Source organism: Carcharodon carcharias, chromosome 8 (assembly GCF_017639515.1).
Source record: "Carcharodon carcharias isolate sCarCar2 chromosome 8, sCarCar2.pri, whole genome shotgun sequence".
Classification (NCBI taxonomy): domain Eukaryota; kingdom Metazoa; phylum Chordata; class Chondrichthyes; order Lamniformes; family Lamnidae; genus Carcharodon; species Carcharodon carcharias.
Genome location: NC_054474.1, coordinates 54,556,737 through 54,570,054, shown reverse-complemented (window position 1 = coordinate 54,570,054; position 13,318 = coordinate 54,556,737). Strand labels below are relative to the sequence as shown.

The 13,318-nt window shown below is 43.0% G+C and overlaps 1 protein-coding gene across 3 annotated transcripts in view; it reads right to left on the bottom strand.

Moving 5' to 3' along the window:
* Positions 1–6,696, bottom strand: part of ecscr (endothelial cell surface expressed chemotaxis and apoptosis regulator) — a 59,045-nt gene extending 52,349 nt beyond the window's left edge. For 2 of the 3 annotated variants that reach the window (XM_041193513.1, XM_041193516.1), the window contains exon 1: positions 6,565–6,695. In XM_041193513.1, coding sequence (XP_041049447.1) covers positions 6,565–6,622 — 58 coding nt within the window. In that variant the 5' untranslated portion in view covers positions 6,623–6,695. Of the gene's footprint in view, positions 1–6,564 lie in introns of all 3 variants that reach the window. The other variant, XM_041193514.1, reaches the window with a different exon arrangement.
* Between the last annotated feature and the right edge of the window lie 6,622 nt (positions 6,697–13,318).

The window sequence follows — 13,318 nt, the reverse complement described above, 5'->3', positions numbered from 1 at the left end:
CAATCAGGGTGTCGGGGGAGAGCCAGAAGGGATAGAGTTCCAGATCCCATTGGACCTTAAGTGGTCGGGGAGGATGCCTGCATTCAGAAAGGTGCTTATGATGGGGGTGCACCCTGCCCACAACCGATACCTAAGCCCTTTCATTTTTGGGCTTCCTCCACACCGGGTAAATGAGACTGGGTGCGAAATGGACCTTAAGTGGCCAATAATTAGGGGCTATTTCCCACCCACTCAAGGGCCTCAATTGGGGCAAGGGAGGGCATCCCGTCCGAGGCCTTGCCCGCCCCAGTGTAAAATCGCTGCAAGTCCGGGGCAGGTGGGAACCCAAAGGGAATCCTGTCCCTTCAATTTCCCGCTCCTTCCCCGCCTAAAAATCCGATGGTGGGGGAGTGTGAAATTCAGTCCTATGTTCACATTGCACTTTAAACATGATTAAACAACAAAAGGTGCTTCACTGTAGCATTATAAAATGAAACATGATACCAAGTCACATTTGGAGATATTAGGTCAGATGACAAAAAGCTTAAGGTCAAAGAGATAGTTTTGGTAGGCAAACAAGATTCCAGGATGGTATGTTGCCTCCCTGATGCTAGGGTCAAGGATGTCTCAGAGCAGCTACAGGACATTCTGAAGGGGGAGGGTGAACAGCCAGTGGTCGTGGTAAATATTGGTACAAACGGCATAGGTGAAAAAAGGAATGAGGTCCTAAAAGCAGAACATAGGGAGTTAGGAAATAAGTTGAAAAGTAGGACCTCAAAGGTAGTGATCTCAGGATTACTACCAGTGCCACGTGCTAGTCAGAGTAGAAATAGCAGGATATATTGGATGAATAAGTTTCTGAAGAGATGGTGTGAGGGGGAGGGTTTCAGATTCCAGGGACATTGGGATCGGTTCTGGGGGAGGTGGAACCAGTACAAGCTGGACGGGTTACACCTGGGCAGGACGAGAACTGATGTCCTAGGGGGAATATTTGCTAGAGTGGTTGGGGAGGGTTTAAACTAAAATGGCAGGGGGATGGGAATCTATGCAAGGAGTCAGAGGAGGGGGAATCAAAGACAAGAACAAAAGACAGAAAGGGGAATAAGAAAAGTGATAGGCAGAGAATCAAACAGGGCCTCAGTGAAAAGTAGTGGGAACGGGACAAGTAATGTTAAAAAGACAAGCCTTAAGGCTTTATGTCTTAACGCGAGGAGTATTCGCAATAAAGTGGATGAATTAACCATGCAAATAGATGTAAACAGGTAAGATATAGTCGGGCCTACGGAGACATGGCTGCAGGGTGACCAGGGATGGGAACTGAACATCCAGGGGTATTCAGTATTTAGGAAGAACAGACAAAAGGAAAAGGTGGTGTAGTTACATTGCTGGTTAAAGAGGAAATTAACGCAATAGTGAGAAAAGATATTAGCTCAGATGATGTGGAATCTGTATGTGTAGAGCTGAGAAACACTAAGGGGCAAAAAATGTTAATGAGGGTTGTATATAGACCCCCAAACTGTAGTGGTGATATTGGGAATGGCATTAAACAGGAAATTAGACATGCATGCCATAAAGGAACATCTGTAATTATGGGTGCCTTTAATCTGCATATAGATTGGGTAAATCAAGTTAGTAACAATACCATAGAGGAGGAATTCCTGGACTGTATACGCGATGGTTTTCTGGACCAATACGTTGAGGAACCATCCAGAGAACAGGCCATCCTAGACTGGTTATTGTACAATGAGAAAGGAGTAATTGGCAATCTAGTTGTGCGAGGCCCCTTGAGAATGAGCGACCATAAAATGATAGAATTCTTCATCAAGATGGAGAGTGACGTAGTTGATTCTGAGACTAGGGTCCTGAATCTTAATAAAGGAAACTACGATGGAATGAGGCGCAAGTTGGCTATGATGGATTGGGAAATGTTACTTAAAGGGATGACGGTGGATAGACAATGGTAAACATTCAAAAAGCGCATGGGTGAACTGCAACAATTGTTTATTCCTGTCTGGCGCATAAGTAAAACAGGAAAGGTGGCCGAACCTTAGCTTACAAGGGAAATTAGAGGTAATATTAGATCCAAGGAAGAGGCATACAAATTGGCCAGAAAAAAACAACAGACCTGACGATTGGGAGCACTTTAGAGGCCAGGATTTTTCCCTTGGCGATTTGGGGGTGGGGCCGGCTCACTGAGGGGAAAATTACGCGGGATGACATCGAACCCCTGACGACATCCCGGTCCCTTTAAACTTTTAGGAAGGCGGGCGGACAGCGAAATTAGCTGCCAACCGCCGACCTGTCAGTGGGCAATTGAGGCCATTGACGGGCTATTTAAAGTAATTAAAGACCTGCCCAGTCAACTTTAAAGTTGGCGGGCAGGCCAGGAGCCCCAGCAGGCTCCAGATTATTCATGAAACTTCATTCACTAGCGGGATGAAATTTCATCTCCGTTTTGTAAAAAATTAATAAAGTTTATGTGTTCTTTATTAACATATCCCATCTTGTATGACATTGTCACATGAGGGAGACATGTTAATAATTTTTTAATGTTTCTATTTTTAAAGTTTTTTCCACTGTCAGTATTCTCCCTGAGACAGGACTTTGCTTCAGGGAGAAGTGCGCTCTTTGACAGCTGGGGATTCCCTCCCCCACCACGGAACAGGAAGTGCATAGCGCTTCCTATCGGGGATGCCGCTGGGTGGGCCTTAATTGACCTGCTCACTTAAAATGGCAGCGGGCCCCGTTTCAGTGGCAGGGGTTGGCTGGCTGCCCGCTGCCAAGCCGGTGGGGAAGGCACGCCATCCAAGGGCAAGATTCTGCCCAGAATTCAGTAAAGGAAGACCAAGGGATTGATTAAGAAGGGGAAAATAGAGTACGAGAATAAGCTTGCAGGGAACATAAAAACTGACTGTAAAAGTTTCTATAGGTACGTGAAGTGAAAACGATTGGTGACGATAAATGTAGGTCCCTTACAGTCAGAAACAGGGGAACAAAGAAATGGCTGAGCAACTAAATACATACTTTGGTTCTGTCTTTACAAAGGAGGACACAAATAACTTACCAGAAATGTTGGAGAACACAGGGTTTAGTGAGAGGGAGGAACTGAAAGAAATCAGTATTAGTAGAGAAATGGTGTTGGGGAAATTGATGGGATTGAAGACCGATAAATCCCCAGGGCCTGATAATCTACATCCCAGAGTACTTAAGGAAGTGGCCCTAGAAAAAGTGCATGCATTGGTGGTCATCTTCCGAGATTCTATAGACTCTGGAACAGTCCCTATAGATTGGAGGGTAGCTAATGTAACCCTGCTTTTTAAAAAGGGAGGTAGAGAGAAAGTAGGGAATTATAGACCACTCAGCCAGATGTTGGTAGTGGGGAAAATTCTAGAGTCCATTATAAAAGATTTAATAGCTGAGCACTTGGAAAACGGTGGCAGAATTGGACGGAGTCAGCATGGATTTACGAAAGGGAAATCATGCTTGACAAATCTACTACAATTTTTTGAGAATGTGACTAGTAGAGTTGATGAGTGGGAGCCAGTGGATGTGGTTTATCTGGACTCTCAGAAGGCTTTCGACAAAGTCCCACAAAAGAGATAAGCATGTAAAATTAAAGTGCATGAGATTGGGGGTAGTGTATTGAGATGGATAGAAAACTGGTTGGCAGACAGGAAACAAAGAGTAGGAATAAACGGGTCTTTTTCCGAATGGCAGGCAGTGATTAGAGGGGTACTGCAGGGATCGGCGCTGGGACCCCAGCAGTTCACAATATATATCAATGATTTATGTGAGGGAACTAAATGTAATATCTTCAAATTTGCAGATGACACAAAGCTGGGTGGGAGGGTGAGCTGTGAGGAGGATGCAGAGATGCTTCAGTGTGATTTGGACAAGCTGAGTGAGTGGGCAAATGCATGGCTGATGCAGTATAATGTGGATAAATGTGAGGATATCCACTTTGGTAGCAAAAACAGGAAGGCAGATCATTATCTGAATGGCTATGAATTGAGAGAGGGGAATGTGCAACGAGACCTGGGTGTCCTCGTACACCAGTCGCTGAAGGTAAGCATGCAGGTGCAGCAGGCAGTAAAGAAGGCAAATTGTATGTTGGCCTTCATAGCGAGAGGATTCGCGCACAGGAGCAGGGATATCTTGCTGCAATTATACAGGGCCTTGGTGAGACCACAGCTGGAATATTGTGTGCAGTTTTGGTCTCCTTAACTGAGGAAGGATTTTCTTGCTATAGAGGGAGTGCAGCGAAGGTTTACCAGACCGATTCCTGGGATGGCGGGATTGATATATGAGGAGGGCTTGAGTTGGTTAGGATTATATTCGCTGGAGTTCAGAAGAATGAGGGGGGATCTCATAGAAAGCTATAAAATTCTAACAGGAATAGACAGGGTAGATGCAAGAAGGATGTTCCCGATGGTAGGGGAGTCCAGAACCAGGGTCACAGTCTGAGGATATGGGCTAGACCATTTAGGACTGAGATGAGGAGAAATCTTTTCACCCAGAGTGTGGTGAGCCTGGGGAATTTGGTACCACAGAAAGTAGTTGAGGCCAAAACGTTATATGCTTTCAAGAAGGAGTTAGATATAGCTCTTGGGATCAAAGGATATGGGGAGAAAGAGGAAGCAGGCTATTGAGCTGGATGATCATGATGAATGGCAGAGCTGGCTTGAAGGGCCAGATGGCCTACTCCTGCTCCTATTTTCTATGTTTCTATGTTTTAAGGGGTATCTTAAAGGAGGAAAGTGATATAGAGTAATAGAGAGATGTACGGAGGGAAGTGAAGACATGATTACCAATGGTGAAATTACTAAAATCAGGGCTGATCAGGAGGCCAGAAATAGATGAGAGCAAATATCTCAGAGGATTGTGCTGCTGGAGAAAATCACAGAGATGGGGACAGATGAGGCCATGGAGTGACTTTGAATTTCAAAGTCAAAATTTTGTTTGATCAGTAGCGAATATGGTTCAGCAAGCACAGTGGTGATAGGTGAATGGAACTTGGTGCAAGGGCAACTGGGGTGGGAAATACATACTGTCTTGTCAGTGTTGACCATAGCTCAAGAACAAATATGAAAAGGGAGATGGACTTTACAGGCCTCTGCCAGGCAATCATGCCAGTCTGGGAAGAGAAACATGCAGTGACAAGTCCCTAGGGTCTCCGGCAGTCAAGAGAAAGAGATGGCCTATATAAAAATGGCTTTCAAGATCTTTAAATCTCAACGTTTGTTAATGTAACCTATGCATAGCAATGCTTTGAAAACACTTGCACAGGCCCCCTTCATTCCTTTAGGCTGATGCTCCCTCCAACCACATGTGAGCACGGGACACCAGCACTTTACTGTGCAAATGGCAGGGAATAAGGCATTTGACTACATATGGGCAAACACATGTAAAGCTGCAGGAATTTCCCTCCATGAGACATGAGGATTGGGAATAGTGCTTAGCACATTTTCAGTCAGCCTGCTCTAAATTGGCTGAGAGATCAGGGAAATGAAGCCAGAAAGCCTAGGCCAAAATCATTCAGATGATCTCTTAGCCAAAGCTCCATCTTTTTGATCTCGTGAGTATAAACGATCTTTTTGGTATTTGAAGAAAGGCAGAGTGTTTTTCCCTATGGTCTGGTCATCATCCGTTTCTCATCCAAGACCATAAAAATGTAGCAACTGGTTATTCATCTCATTTGCTATTTATGGAACTTCCTGTATACAAATTGGCTGCTACAACAAGTGACTGTCCTTCAAAAAGTAACTAATTGTGTGTAAAGCACTTTAGGATGCCCTAAGGATACAATAAGGTATAATAGATGATACTTCTTTCCTTTTTCTTTAAAGATCACTTGCTTTTTGTCTCCTTTCCTTACAGTTCCTACAACACGGTGTTGATTCATGGTTGAGCAACTAACAAGAGTAAAATCCTAGCTTATTCACCCCACACCTCAATAGTCACAAATTCACAAACAAAAAAAATGAAAATTAATTTGAAAGAGAAAAGAGCTTTGTAAAATTTGCCTGCTCAAGCACAAACACAGGAAAATATTCACTACTCATAATAACATTATTCACCGATTTGTAACAAAATAGGAAACTGTAATGTCCAGAACACCAAGATACAGAAACAATAGCATACTGTTACAGTTCTAATCAGTGACGGAAAACATTATTTTTAAGTACCTGAATAAAATTGCAAAAAAAACCCCAGAAAATCACAAATATCTGAGGGGAACTTAAGAAAAGTCTTAGTTGTTAATGAATATTTTTGACAGGACAAACTTAAAACTAATAGTTTTCCTTTCTCAGTGTAACTTTTGAGAGGTAAGAAACATAAAAAATGTTATAAACATGGGTTTGTTTGTTGAAAAGATATAGGTGGGGATGGCTGTACATTTCCTTTTGTTTCTTATCAGTACATTACTGAACTGTAGTCTGTGGACCTTTTGAAGTATGTGGATAGGCACAAAAACAGTATTGTAGCTAATCAAAATAGGTTGTCAATGAACTAATTTACAACACATTTAGAAATTAATTTTACCAACAACAAGACCAAAAGAAGCCAAGAATAAAACACTCCTACCTTTTAGAATGTGAAACAAGATGAAAAACAGGAAGACAGTGACTTTTAAAGCTGCCATTTTTCTGTTGCCTTTATGCAGAAAGCTTGACTGAAATGTATTGTCCCGACCTTGGTTTGGTTTGGAAATGGAAAAGGTATATAAATGCATGGGTCTGCACTGATTATTTCTGGTGTTTCCTTTCAAAGAATGGGAGGAAGTGGCATGAAATCACATGGGAATGAATGCCATAATGCACTGTTCTGATTCACAGGGTGTGGGAATCTTACATCTAAAAACTCACAATGAATTGATAGCATTTGTATTTTAGTTAAAGTGTAGCTCCAGAAACCTCTTTTTAAAACTATCAAATATTAGCATAAAAGTATCTCTACTTGGTGCTCTAAATTTTATTATTATATGGTTATTTTTTCTTAAGTCTGTTCTGTAACAGAATATACACTATCATGATGAAAGATAGTTTCTAAGTATAATGTTGGGAAAGTAAACCATAAATGACTCTGCTTGCCACCATTTGTTGGATGTGACTGCTTTTCCTTTGATTTCTTCTCTTGCTGAAAACTCTTTTACCTCAAGATACTTTCTGATATTTCTTTACTCATTTTCAGTACTACATGTCAGCATATAGTATTTATATTCAATTTACATCTGTTTTCCATTCCATTGGGTTCAGATCAAAAACCAGCTACTCCTTCAGTTGCACTGCACCATACAACAGAGGCTTGGCAGACAGTTACATGCACAATCAGTTTTTGAACTTATTCCAAAATTGGCAACTAATTATAGGATGCCAGCTCATGAGATGTTTACCACAGGGGCTTTTGGATACATCATTAAACATTGCCAGCTGGTATTACCACGCGAGTTTAAAATGGCCTTTCAAAGTGTGGTTTTAACTTTATCCACTTAGCGGAAAACAGGTGGTACGGGAATTATAATCAACGTAGTAGACTTGCACTCATTTGTGCCCTGCAGCCAAACTCCTGCTGCTGGTTCAATAGGAACTTGTGTTGCCCACCTAACTCAGGCACCAGCTTCATGAATACATTCAAATCAAGGTCCTATTACATAGCTAGGTCACCAAAGCCATTTTTTTACTGCCTACTAGATGAAGTACCATTCTGGACACTCCAATCAGTAGAATCTGTCAGCCAAGAAGCAAGGGCCTTCAAAGATAGGAAAAATAATTTCTGTACTGTCAGGAGGAGCAGCAGAGGAAATTGATGGCAGTCATATGGTTACCTAACTGCCAACCTAACAGCTTCTGGGCAAATATTGCATCACCCAAAAACTGGCAAGAACATCAGGCATTGGATAACAATAATGAATCTCCTCATACTAGCAGCAGAACAGATTTTTGCATGCATAAGAGGAACAAAATAAGACATTGTAAGAAGAAAAATTGTAAATTTTAATTAGATAATGGTTCCTGACTATGGGGTGTAAAAATGCAATGTCAAGATGGACTGACTTGTGGACATAATAACATACAAACATATGAACATACAAATTAAGAGCAGGGGTAGGCTATTTGGTCTCTTAAGACTGCTCCATCAAACAATAAGATCATGGCTGATCTGATCATGGCCCCAACTCCACATTCCACCTACTCCCAATAGCCTTTGACTCCCTTGTTAGTCATGAATCTATCTACCTGTGCCTTATTGACCCTGCCTCCACGGCTCTTTTTTGGGGAGAGAGTTCCAAAGATTCACAACCCATCCCCATTTTAAATGGAAGTCCCCTTATTTTTAAACTGTGTCCTCTAGTTCTAGTCTCTCCCACAAGTGGAAACATCCTTTCAGCATCCACCCTGTCAAGTCCCATCAGGATCTTATATGTTTTAATAAGATCACCTCTCAAACTTCTAAACTCCAAAAGATACAGGCCCCGTCTGTCCAACCTTTCCTCATAAGATAACCTCCCCATCCTAGGTATCAGTCGAGTGTGGGGACTGTTATGTACATTGCATGTGATAACATTGTCAAATGTGTAGCATGTTGTAAGTTGTTATATTTTAGATGGTAGGAATAAAAATACATCATGAGAGTGATGGGTTTTTGCTTTTCCCTGAGGGGGGTGATTGGAGGGGAAACATTACGAAAATGTCTAATTTTGTGATTAATTTGTTTTAGAAGTATTACTTCTGGTTTGGGGATTGAAATTTTTTAAATGTAAAATAATGGAAGCACCTGTTTAGGAGGCTGGTAACCAAATCTAACATAATAGCAATTCAAAGTTTGGCTTGTGTTTATTTAATAAAGACAGAATTGGAAGTGGGAAAACACAAAACAATAGGTGGTCCTCTCTTAGTTTTGAAAGGGAGTCAGTAAGATTGCAATTGTCCCCATTAGAGATGTAAATTATTCATGTGTGTCCAAGAATCAAAGGGAAGTTTTGAAGGTAAAGTTATTTAGTTTAGGTGTCTATCTAGGACATCTTAGGTGTGCCATATTGCCTTGGTGATAGATTGCAGGGAGATGGTTTTGGTTTTCTCTGTGTTTTTTCTTATAAAAACAGGCAGTCAGTTGGAGCCTGAAAGTAGTTTTAAGGTAAACAGAGAGATAAATCTGCCAGGAGCTGTAAACCAGAAGCAAAGGGCTATCAAAAACCAAGGCTGTTGTTTGATTTTGGAGTCACTGAGCGAGGTATCACTGAGGTCCATGCTTGAGCTGAGGTATCCACAAAAGTGAGGTGCTTCAGGAGAGTTGGACAGCTATCTAGCCGAACACCAGTGGAAGGACATCAAGATATCTCATACCTTGGAGAATAACAGAACCACTGAGGAGAATCAAAGTGAATTCCTAAGAGCTGTGACACATCTTTGTTTGGTTCTAGGAGAAGTGAAGTAGCTTTCAAGATCCTGTAAAGCATAGGGAAATCTAGGGTGGGAATAAAAGTAGAACAGGGAGTGTCCTGTTTAGATTTTCAGGCTTAAAAAATAAATGTTTATGAAATATATAGTGGTAACTCAGTAGTACTTGCTTTGTACTCTTGTATAGTAAAAGTTTTTATTTAAAACGTGAAACCTTGTGGTTAATTCTTTCTGTTAATAAGTGGGAGTTTGATTTTCTTTTTAAAAGTTACTGGTCTCCAACTAGATCATAACAGAGTCTTGGAGGGGAACTTGCAGGCTGCGGGTTCCCTTGCATCTGCTGCCCTTGCCCTTCTATGTGGTAGAGATCACAAGTTCGGAAGGCGCTGTGAAAGGAGCATTGGCAAGTTGCTGAAGTGCTTGGAAATGGTACACACTGTGACCACTGTGTCTTGGTGGTGGAGGGAGTGAATGCTTAAGTTGGTGAATGGCATGCAGATTAAGTGGGGTCTTTTGTCCTGAATGGTATGCACCTTTTTCAGTGTTGTTGGAGCTGCACTTATCCAGATAAGTGGAGAGTATTCCATCATACTTCTGACTTACACCATAGAGATGGTGGACAGGCTTTGTGCGTCAGGTGGTGAGTTACTCGCTACAGAATTCCCAGCCTCTGATCTGTTCTTGTAGCCATAGTATTTATATAGCTATTAAGTATCCATTTAGTTTCTAGTCAGTGGCGCCATGTCAACATGTTGATAGTAGGAGATTCAGTGATGGTAATGCCATTGAATGTCAAGGGAAGGTGGACAGGTTCTCTCTTATTGGAGATGGTCATTGCCTGCTGCTTATGTGGCATGAATGTTACTTGCCATTATCAATACCAAGCCTGAATATTGTCCATGGGCAGGACTTTTGCCTCGGCAGCGGGTGGGACCTGGAGAGGCCGCAAATCTGACCGCCACCCAAGATTGGGCCAGGACCGCGATTTCATGTTGGCTGACCAATTAACGGCCAGCCAGTGTGAATCATGTGTGGAAATGCTCAGTGCTGCCTGGGTTGGGGGTGGGGGGAGGGGGCCGTGGTGGGGGGCAAGTGCGGAAGTCAGTGCATGTGCACAGGTGCACTCAGTGAAAGCTCCCTGGAGGCACGAAGTTGCATCACAGAGCTGAGGGTTTTTGACATGAAAAATAAAGATTGGAAAAGTCAAGAAAACATGTCTCCTCATGACTCTGTCACATGAGCAGGGGCATGTTAACAATTAGTTTAATTTTTTTTTCAATCATTCCGCCTGTGGGTGAGGTTTCGCAAAAAATGCAAAGGCCGCTTGGCCTATGCGCCCACCCGCCAGCCATAAGGTTGGATGCACAGTGAAAAAATTCAATTCAATTTATTGATTAAGAGCCTTAATAGGCCTCTTAATTGTTGGCAGGTGCACTGCCGCCTCTTGCGTGCACCTGCCAACCGAAATATCGCACGAGTGCAAGATAACGTCGGGATGCTCGCCCAACATTATTGCGCATGCGCCCACCCAATAAAGGAATAATTCTTCCCCTTGTCTTTCTGCAAATGGATAAGGACTGCTTCAGTATCTGAGAAGTTGCAAATGGTGCTGACCATTGTGCGATCATCTGCGAACATCCTCACGCCTGACCTTATGATGGGAAGAAGGTCATTGATAAAGCAGCTGAAGATGGTTGGGCCTAGGACACTACCCTGAGAACTCCTGTAGTGATGTCTGGAACTGAGATAATTGACCTCCAATAACCAGAACCAGCTTCATTTGTGCTATGTTTGATTCTAGGCAGTGGATTCAATTCTTCATTGAATCATAGAATCATAGGGCAAGATCATCCCAGATTTGCACTAAGTGTGGTAGCGGGTGTAAACAAAGACATTTTACCCGCTAGTCACAATGGTGGGTTTTCACACTCTATCGTCCCCTTCCTGCCTCATTAATTATATAGCCACAGGAAACTCTCCATCTCGCTCACAGGTGGTCTCCGATTTGCCCACCATGTCATTACCTCAGCGTTTCCTCATGCCAGACACCATATTTAATCTGCAGCCGGGGACACAATTCTCCATGCTTGGAGTCCAGGACTGCTCCAGTAGCTACATGGCCCCAAAAGCCAGGAAGAGTGCAGTCCCCGATTCAGCCATGCATTCCTGGAATGTCTTTTGGATGTTGTGGAGACCCGCCGCGATGTCCTCTACCCCTGCTCTGGCCACAGGAGGCCCATCAGTCTCATCACTCTGCTTAGGTGGTGGCGGCAGAGGCGGTCAGTGTCATCACTGCACACAAGAGTTCGGCCATCTGTGCCACCTGGTTAAGTCAACCATCTCATCATCTTAACTAAAAAACGCTCAAGCTCATCACATGTTCAATGACATCTCACTCACTGCCAGCTCAAGGAACATCACCGTTCAATCTCTCACACACATACCCTCACATCTCCATCTGACCTCAGCTCCTCTGGAGACTGCCTCCTCAGTCCTCAACAACTTTATGCCACTTGCAAAGCAAGTTCCAGCCCTGCAGCCGATGAAAAGCCGCGCCCGACTTATGGCTGGTCTGGTAGGTAGAGACCTACCCATGAGACCCCCTAAGAGTGATGTGGTGCTGCCAGCAAAGCCTGGCGCTGATGACTGTGAGTGCTGCCCGAAGCAAGGTGGGCGAACAAACCTTGAAGTCCTGAGCAAAGTGAAAGTGTGAGGGCGGTTGCAGTTTAAATATGGCGCACTGTGTGAGGAAATGGCGAGATAATGGCGTGCCGGGCAAATTGAAAGCCGCCCACCAGCGAGACGACGTGTTTCCTGTGGCTGCATAATTAAGGAGGTTGGAAAGGGATGATATGGCGTGAAAACCCACCATTGCGACTGGCGGGTAAAATAACTTTTTTTCCGGCCCGCTACCACACTTAGTTCAAATCTGGGACAATTCTGCGCAGAGTCACAAAAGCCAGGCAGGGTAAACAAAAACAGTCAAGGTAGGTTCCCATTTCAGTTGCTGGCTTCAGGGCTCTAAGGGTTAAATTCCCCAAACTGCTTGGTATTCCCTGGAATACAATAGATTAGGGGATGATTTGATTGAGACGTTTAGGATTTTTAAAAGAATTGATAGGGTAGATACAGAGAAATATTTGCTGCTGGTGAGGAAGTCTAGGACAAGGAGACATAACATTAAAATCAGAGCCATGTTATTCAGGAAAGAAGATGGGAAAAACTTCTTCACATGAAGGGTAATGAAAATGTGGAACTACCTCTCACAAAGAGCAGCAGCTGCCAGCTCAATTAATAAATTTAAATCTAAAATCGATAGATTTTTGCTAGCTAACAGTATTTAGGGATATGGAGCCAAGGCAGAGAAATGGAGTTAGGATACAGATCAGCCATGATCTCAATGAATGGCGTAATAAGTTTGAGCAACTGAAGGGCTACTCCTGCTCCATGCAATGAGGAGATTTATGGTCAATAAGGAGATCCTCAGGAAATTCTCAGCAGGGTGCATTTCATGGGTAAAGTTGCACAAGATAAAAGAAAGCATTCCAGGGAAATCAACATGCACTAGAAACGGACTGGATTATTATGTCAATACCATAATGTTAATAGGCAGTGTCATTGACCAAGAACATCTATTTCTGTTTGGAATGGATCAAGGTGAGAAAAAGCTTTTTCATACAATCAGTGGTTCGGGTCTGGAATGCACTGCCTGGAAGTGTGGTGGAGACAGATTCAATAGAGGCATTCAAGAGGACATTAGATGATTATTTGAATAGAAACAATGTGCAGGGATACAGAGAAAAGGCAGGGCAATGGCACTAGGTCATAGTGCTCATTTGGAGAGCTGATGCAGACATGATGGACCGACTGGCCTCCTTCTGTGCTGTTAAAATTCTGTGATTCAGTATTTCTATCCTGGCCACTTTGGTCGTTACAAATAA